The following is a 7,833-nucleotide window of genomic DNA, read 5'->3' on the forward strand; positions in this document are numbered from 1 at the left end:
AACAGTTGCAATCAAACAAGGTCTTACCTGTTCAAACACACACACACACACACACAGCGAGGACCTCCAGTTCAAGTCACTTTATTCACCATCATGCCGTCATCAGGCTCATGGTTTCCTTTAACTGTACACAATAAATTTAGCCCATTAATGAGTAATATCAGGCAACAAATGTATAGTTTCTGCCTCATTTTTCAGTAGATTCTAATCCTTTTAATCACTAATCATTTATGAATAACCCTAACTAATCTCAAAGTCGGTCTGCTTTTGAATTTAACACATTAACTCAATTTCTAATTGCTCTAAATGCCCTCCTCTGTGATGAGGGCCTGGTAGCAGATTTGTTTTTTTAAGCACGACCTGCTGAAGGAGAGTTGTGTGACGTATGATATTTGAATGGCCTTAAATCTAAATCAGATTGATAGAGATAAGAGAATGATGGGTCTCTGTTCAGTTTGCCTCTCAGTGGTGACACCAGCCTTTGGGACTCACTGCTTGTGGTCACACTTAAAACGAGTCGGGAAATAGTTGAGCATTGTACCCAAGAAGCCTGTGTGTATCTATGTTGTGTGTGTGCTTTTTAGTAACTCTGTAGTCCCTCGGTGCATCTATTTACGGTATAAAAACCACCATCATCTTTTTATCAGGCCCACTTGCAGGGTGCACTGTGGGTGCTGAAGGTTCACGTGTGTGTGTGTGTGATTGAATAAGCAGGACGTACTAACCTCTGTTTCCTCTGTTCTTCCAGGAGTAAAAACACCCGAGGGCTGTTTTCTGTTTCGACTTCCCACAATCCAACATCCAGAACTCCACATATTACTCCGGGACTCTCAGAAGACTAGAAAGGCTCCTACTCTCCTAATGCTGCAGCCCCGCCAGCTAGTCGCAAACCCCTCACCTTGCAAATTAAATAAATGCATCTCGCATGAGAAGGACGCAATGTTGCATTATCATACAAAATGGCAAGATTATACCGAAACACGTACGATTCTTAAAAGTGGTTCTCGATTCAACCTGCACGCCGAATCTCTTGTGTGTGTGTGTATGTGTGTGTGTGTGTGTGCAGCAAGCAAACGGTTTGCTTACACTGCCTTATGACTCTGATGCATTTTTATGATTCTTGACAATAATTACTGTAGCAACGTTATATTTATGAAATAAAGCCATCACTCCAGAAACTTAAAATCGCTGTAGGCTGTATGTGTTAGGGAGCATACGCTATTTAACCTTACTGTAGAAGCGCCAACCTCATTTGCCAGCAAGCATTGCCTCTCTTACTCAAAACAAGCCGATGATTTTTTTTTCCGTCTGGTGTGCCACTACAGCAGAAATCACTACAGCCCAGTTCTGTACATATCAACGCTTTCCGAGGAGAATTGCAAATTTATCTTTCACGGTTGATTTTATTCACGTCTACCTGAATTGCATTTTTCCTTTTTTTTATGATCATTTCAGTATTTTTATCGTTTTTTCCTCGTCGATTTTGATTCCACCAACACGCTCTGTTCTGCCAAGGAGTCAAGTTTTCTGTGCAAGAAATAGATTTTAATGTGCCTGTGCAGGCTTTTGAATGTTCTCCAGGGTAGATGATCAGCTGCAGCAGCGCCACAAGTCCCAGGTTTGTGTGACTGTGAGGCAAAGGGCTCAGACTGCCGAGCATCTGCTCAAATTAGATGCAAAGCCAAGAGAGATCTGTCCACCTTCTTCCCCCCCCCCCCACCCTGAACATGTCAACTATATGCCTCCCTCATGTGTTCAACTCTATCTGAATAACCGAGTCTTGTTCGTGTACAGCCATGTTTTCCTCAAAAAGGTGAAATAAAAGTGGCAAATGCATTTGTTTTAATCTGCTGTTTTTTTTTTTTTCCTCAAATAACATGTTGACCACAGCACTGAAACATGTCGCCATTGGACACATTGATTGAGTATTGATGTCTTAACGCCGAGATATTGAGTCAGTGTTGAACACTGAGTGATGATTCAGTTACTGGTTGAGACCATTAGATGAGGCACTAGTTATTTGATGGGTTCATATCACAATAGCCTACAGATGATTCCTCAAGCTATAGCATGTGACACTGAACACTTAAATATATTCAATTGTAATCTTAGATTTTCTCTAAATATGGATTTTTGTTATTTTCATATGTTCAATCTTTACTTTTAAAAACCCATAAAAAAATGAACTAGAATATATGAAACAACCTGAGCTAAAGGAGCCAAAACAGATTTCATATCCTCAGGCACTGAAATATCCTGATGGGCAACATGTGATTTTTTATTTTTTTTTAATATTCAAGCTTAAACAATAATAAATAAATATATATATATATATAGATGAGAGGTGGTTGGATTTGTAAATTGTAGTCGATCTATTATTCATTAAACTAAAGGCTCGAAACGCTTAAAGATCGCCCTCGGGGTAATTAAGACAGATTTATTTTTTTTTATTTTTTATTTTTTTAAAAGCCAAAGGTAATTATGATGAACGCACGCAGGCTTTCAAAGCTCCGCCCGCTGTGAACGTGCGTGTGTGCCAAAGAGAAACAAAAGAGGCGAGCTGTCACTCTGTTTCTGTTGCTGGGTGCGATGGGATCAACGTAAGGAGGGAGGACAAGTTGATCTTTATAAATCCTTATTCCACAAACGATCTCGTGCTGACAAATGAGAGGAGATCAAATGTCTGCCTCAGCTATGGTGTTCATTTTCTAGTCTCTAAATGTTAAGACATAAAGCACATTTGTTTTCTTTAACAAGTGTCGAGGGAACACAACAGTCTGCCAAACATTGTACAGTTTGGGGTTATTTCCCTGTGTGTACTTCTGTCTATGCTCTTCTTACTGGCGTGCAGCCAGTGATGAAAATACAGGATCAGGATAACTGAAACGTGTTTGTGTTGCCAGACCATTGTCAATCAAATGTGATCAAAGTATACCCACATAGTCCGGATGAAACCGGTTAGACATAACGAGGTTATCAATTTTAATCAGAATCAAGATCAGCTTCATTTGCCAAGTATGTGTACTGTACACACATGCAAGCATTTTTTTAAATGTACATACACAAAAGAGATATAAATAAACATACAGCTAAAACTAAAAGGACGAGAAAGCTGTACAATAGGTAAACACACACATTTAACTATAATGTACAACACACCATGTCTACAAGTCAAACTGTTTCTGTAAAAAAAGCCATAATAGTGCAAGGCTGCAGAGTGCAATGGAACTAATATAAGTTTAATGTAAGATGTACTTTATATACACAAAGTAGGTTATGTTGTGTAAGTGATCCATGTAGCTAAGCTAAAACAGAAATGTATTTATTCAAAGGGAAATTCTTGTAGTTGCAGTACAAAGTATAAAAAGCATGAACTACAATATAAAAATAATATCTATAATGTGCAAACCAAATGCACACAATCCCAAAAAATGTAAACGGGTCAAACGGTAAGGATTATACATGAGAAGTGGCAAATAACTCTGTATTTACAATATCAACTCTTAGTACAGGTAAGTGTTCACGGTTAACTCCAAAATGATTATGTTTATTATTCAGCACTTAATGTCCCATTTTGACACATTGTCAGAAATCTGAAACAGGTTTATTGCCAAGTTTCAACATATATTTGGTGTTGCTTTGGTGCATAACAACAAACATAGTAAGCTGCATGGTGGGGCACTAGCATGCCGGAAGGCTGCATGTAGGGCAGCTTATATGGTACCGCATCCTGTCTTCTCTATTTAAGAGCACTCATTAGGACACACACCTCGTTTTCTCCACTAGATGGGCATTATAGAGGGCACTTTACCATGTTTTCTCTTCTGGAATAGCACCTTAGAGAGCACTTCGTCTTGTTTTATCTACCATAGGAGCATCCAAGAGGGCACTTTTGCGGCTTTTTCTTTCCAACATGCCACCAGCAGTCAATGACAATAAAAAAAAACAATGAAAAAAACAAACATATATGCAATATTTCTGTTTTAAAAATGAAGAGCAGTTTTGTGTAGGAGTAAATCAGTTTCTCCATTTAAAATATCTTTATTTTATAGAGTGCCACGGACAAATGTTAGTCCTCCTCGCGGACATAGACGATCTCTGTGGAGTACCCGCTCCGGTGCTGTAGGTGGCGGCAAAACAACGCGGCGCTTCCTGTGAAGCCCAATAGTCACAACAAGAGGAGGAAGAGGAAAAACGACAGCTCTGGATCGTCGTCGACAGCCTTGCGTGACAACACAAGGATCGCGTTCAGGGCTTCGGGTATTAACATTTCTTACTTTGTCTTTGGTCGCCTCGGACGGAGCAGGAAGCCACGCGGCGTGTTACGCTCCGCCGTTAGTTCGCCTGTCCGCCGCCGCGTCCTCCGCCTGTTTGTGAACTGCTTTAAAGGCACCAGAAACATGCCAATGGAGGCTTGCTGACCAAAATGGCTGGGCGCAGTGAAATGTGAAATATTCTTTGCTAAGGTTATCCTTTCTGCACGCGACGCGACTGTCACGCGATCTCGGCGGCTTTAACGCGTGGCTTAAGTTAAGAAAAGTCCATCTGCTTGTGTCTGTTTGCGTTTATATATTTTTTACAGGCGTTACCGCGGCTTTTACTGCTGTCGGGCCTCCAATGTGTGTGTGGTTTTTTTTTTTCATAAGAATTTCTGCACGATTGATTTTGCTACTTTTTGTTTACTCTCTTGCATTTTTAACGGCCGTCTTTCAACAAAAGCGATGTAACGTTAGTTTTGCAAGTTGCTGCTATAATAGTGTGTGAGTTGTTTGCTCCTGAAGGCAAAACCTATATGTATTCACACGAGAAGCGTGCAAGTGTAGCTCCACCCCTCAGCTGTGTGCAGGTTATGTGCATGCCCGACTGACTGTGCAAAGCAAAAATATTTGACTGTTTACTGTTTTTTCCCCTCTGCAGGTTGCTCCAATTTGACCAGCAACATGTCTGATTTACTGAGATATATCGACTATGACCACAAAGCCACCTTTCTGAAGATGCTCAACCAGCAGAGGATGGAAGGTGAGCACTGTGATGTGGTGGTGGTGGTGGAAAACATAGAGTTCAGGGCTCACCGCTGTGTCTTGGCCGCCTGTAGCAACTACTTCAAAAAGCTCTTCAAGAAACAGAGCGAGGAGGACAACTCCATCGTGGAGCTGGACTTCATCCGCTCCGACATCTTCGAGGAGGTGCTCAATTACATGTACACGGCCCGGCTCGCCGTCAGGAAGAAGGACATCAACATGATGATGTCGTCCGGCCAGATCCTGGGCATCAACTTCCTGGATAACCTGTGCACCCAGAAGCGGGAGCTGACCAACATGAAGACCCGGGAGAACCAGGCTCCCGGGGACCACGGGATGCGAGCTCAGGACGCCATCCTGAAGGAGCTGGCCATGGAGGAGGTGAGGAAGAACAGCTTCTATGATCAGGGGATGGAGGGCATGGGACCCGGGGGCTCTCACGTGTCTCAGCCGCACAACTACAACACCAACATGAGCAAAGATCCTCACAGCCACGGCTGGGGCTCCTCCTCCTCCAGCGACATGAAGCTGGAGTACCTGCTGTACGGCCACCGCGACCACGGCTCTTGTCAGAGCACCGGCGCCAAGCCCCAGGATCACAACGCCAAAAAGGAGCGCCTGCTCACCGCCAACCGGCCCTACGCCTGCGAGCACTGCCCCAAAGCCTTCACCACCGCCGCCCACCTCAAGGAGCACCTAAAGATCCACTCCGGCTTCAAGCCCCACCGCTGCGTGGTGTGCGGCAAGGCCTTCATCAGGGGCCCCGACCTGAAGAGGCACGAGAGGGTCCACAGCAACGAGAGGCCCTTCGCGTGCCAACTGTGCGAAAAGGCCTTCAAGCACAAGTCCCACCTGAAGGACCACGAGCGGCAGCACCGGGGCGAGCGGCCGTTCAACTGCGGCTCCTGCGAAAAGGCCTTCATCAAAGCGTCGGATCTGAAGCGCCACTGGAACACCATGCACAGCGGCAACCCCCGCAGACAGATGTCCCTGTCCCCCGCTGCCTCCCAGGCAGAGGCCACCGACCAGAGAGACTGGAAAATGGAGACCGGGCCACATTCGCATAACTCTGGGGACTGTTGAGCCTGCAAAACACACCAAAACACCCGCATACTGACACACAGGCGCGCATACATCCACGGCAGTCACTTAAAAAACATGCACACACACTGACACAACCACAAACCCTGTGACAGGCCGAGGGCCTGACATCACACGGACAATGATCGGAGTGAGTAACAAGAGACCATAGCATGTTCATGAGACTGTGGGGGCTGTATTATTATTATTATTATTATTCAAAAGAGTTATGTCAAAACGATGTTTTCTTTCCACCTGTAAAATCATGTAAATGTTTAGTTCACTCTACTATACGTATATTTTTCACAAAGCATTGTTGCTATGTAGACCGGGGGGGGGCGGGGGTTCTCATAACATTAATTCTCTTTTACGTTTTATGGGATATGTAACATTTAAATGTTTGTTTTAACCTTTACTGGATTTTATGGAGATGAAAAAGAGAGGAGAAACCGAGTGATGTCGGGGGGGGGGGGAGGGGAAAAGATTTTTCTGCATAACATTTGTTGCATTGAGTATATTCATGTGGATGTTTTTAGATGGATGTGTTTAGTTGTATTGATTGATATTACACTGTAAGAGTCACCATTTTGCATCTGATGCAGATGATACCAAAGTCTTGGGCATTTGACGGATCGCCTTTGAAGGCTGTCCTGCCCAAGCAACCGGCTAACTAGATTTACTGTTATACAGTATAACTGTCATCCAGCTATCAACAGTTAATGATAGATGTCTGTATATACTGTAGCTTAGTTTGTTGCACAATTAGAGTACACAATAATGAATTATGCACATATAACATTGTCCTACTCCTACACTTTGACAATAAACACCATTTGCTGTGTTTTATTGTCTTTGCAAAGTTTGGTTTTTGTTGATGAGAGCTCAGCGAGCATTGTTTATTCCCTCCAGAGTCTTTTTGTCAGTGGAGGTTTGTGTGCCACACCCAAAACAACCTGAAAACTTGGTATCAGATTTGAAAGATTACGCTGTTATGTTGGGAAATGTGGAACGTTTACGAGCAGCCAAAGTTCAGTGGAAAACAAGTGCGTCTTGTAGAGATCACAGGTCAAAGATATCTGACTGTAAGTTCACTTCTTTAAGGACAAAATGATCCACCTGTGCCAAGTGTTCAGTTGGATTAAGACCATAACAATACTGTCGATGCAAAACATAAAGTTCGGCATTTCTGGTTTTGAAATATATTTTAAAAAATGTCGGTTAACAGTCCAGAAACTAGTGCAGAGGGGCTACAGGCGTGTTATTTACTCCTGATTGCAAAGATGTACCTGGAACAACCATATAATAACCAGGGCTGCTGATTATTTTCATTAGTGATTCATCTGCAGAGTAGATTAGAACACTTTATTAATCCCCAGTGGGGAAACTCATACAGAACTTTCATTGATTAATAGTTTGGTCCATTAAATGTCCGTCTCTGTTTCCCACCCCGAGGTGAAGTCTTCCTGTAAATAAGACATTCAGGTCACAGTGACGCAACACTGAAAAGCGTTTTCTGTCGATCGATTAATCGTTGCAGCTCTAAGAAAAGCAAAGATCCTGAGAACCAAAGCTGAAAAGAGAAGTCGATTGACTTCAAATTGATATGAAACTAAATCGGTAACTGATTATCATCTTCCTTAGCGTCATGAGTTTCTTTTCATTCAGTGACAGTACACTGAATATCTTTCCCAGAATGTGTGATGGATATTCTTCCGCTTTGAATAAGGATCAC

General features: G+C 42.9%; 2 protein-coding genes across 11 annotated transcripts in view; both read left to right on the plus strand.

The window, feature by feature from the left end:
- LOC142956078 (band 4.1-like protein 3) overlaps positions 1 to 1,846 on the plus strand; it is a 44,925-nt gene extending 43,079 nt beyond the window's left edge. For all 10 annotated transcript variants that reach the window (XM_076097392.1, XM_076097387.1, XM_076097393.1 and 7 more), the window contains one exon: positions 749 to 1,846. Coding sequence is in view for 1 of the 10 variants with exons in the window: in XM_076097391.1 (XP_075953506.1) it covers positions 749 to 754 (6 nt within the window). In the remaining 9 variants the exon portion in view is untranslated. The remainder of the gene's footprint in view (positions 1 to 748) is intronic.
- A 2,261-nt stretch (positions 1,847 to 4,107) lies between these two features.
- On the plus strand, positions 4,108 to 6,947 carry LOC142956080 (zinc finger and BTB domain-containing protein 14-like). Its single transcript, XM_076097394.1, has 2 exons — positions 4,108 to 4,260; positions 4,918 to 6,947. The coding sequence occupies exon 2, from the start codon at positions 4,941 to 4,943 to the stop codon at positions 6,102 to 6,104; it is 1,164 nt and encodes a 387-aa protein (XP_075953509.1). The 5' UTR covers positions 4,108 to 4,260; positions 4,918 to 4,940; the 3' UTR covers positions 6,105 to 6,947.
- Positions 6,948 to 7,833: the final 886 nt, after the last annotated feature.

Source organism: Anarhichas minor, unplaced genomic scaffold, assembly GCF_050575085.1.
Source record: "Anarhichas minor isolate MPS153535 unplaced genomic scaffold, ASM5057508v1 ptg000024l, whole genome shotgun sequence".
Classification (NCBI taxonomy): Eukaryota; Metazoa; Chordata; class Actinopteri; order Perciformes; family Anarhichadidae; genus Anarhichas; species Anarhichas minor.

Excerpts from the sequence above, each read along its gene's own strand:
- LOC142956080 (XM_076097394.1), top strand. The coding sequence starts at position 4,941 with ATGTCTGATTTACTGAGATATATCGACTATGACCACAAAGCCACCTTT.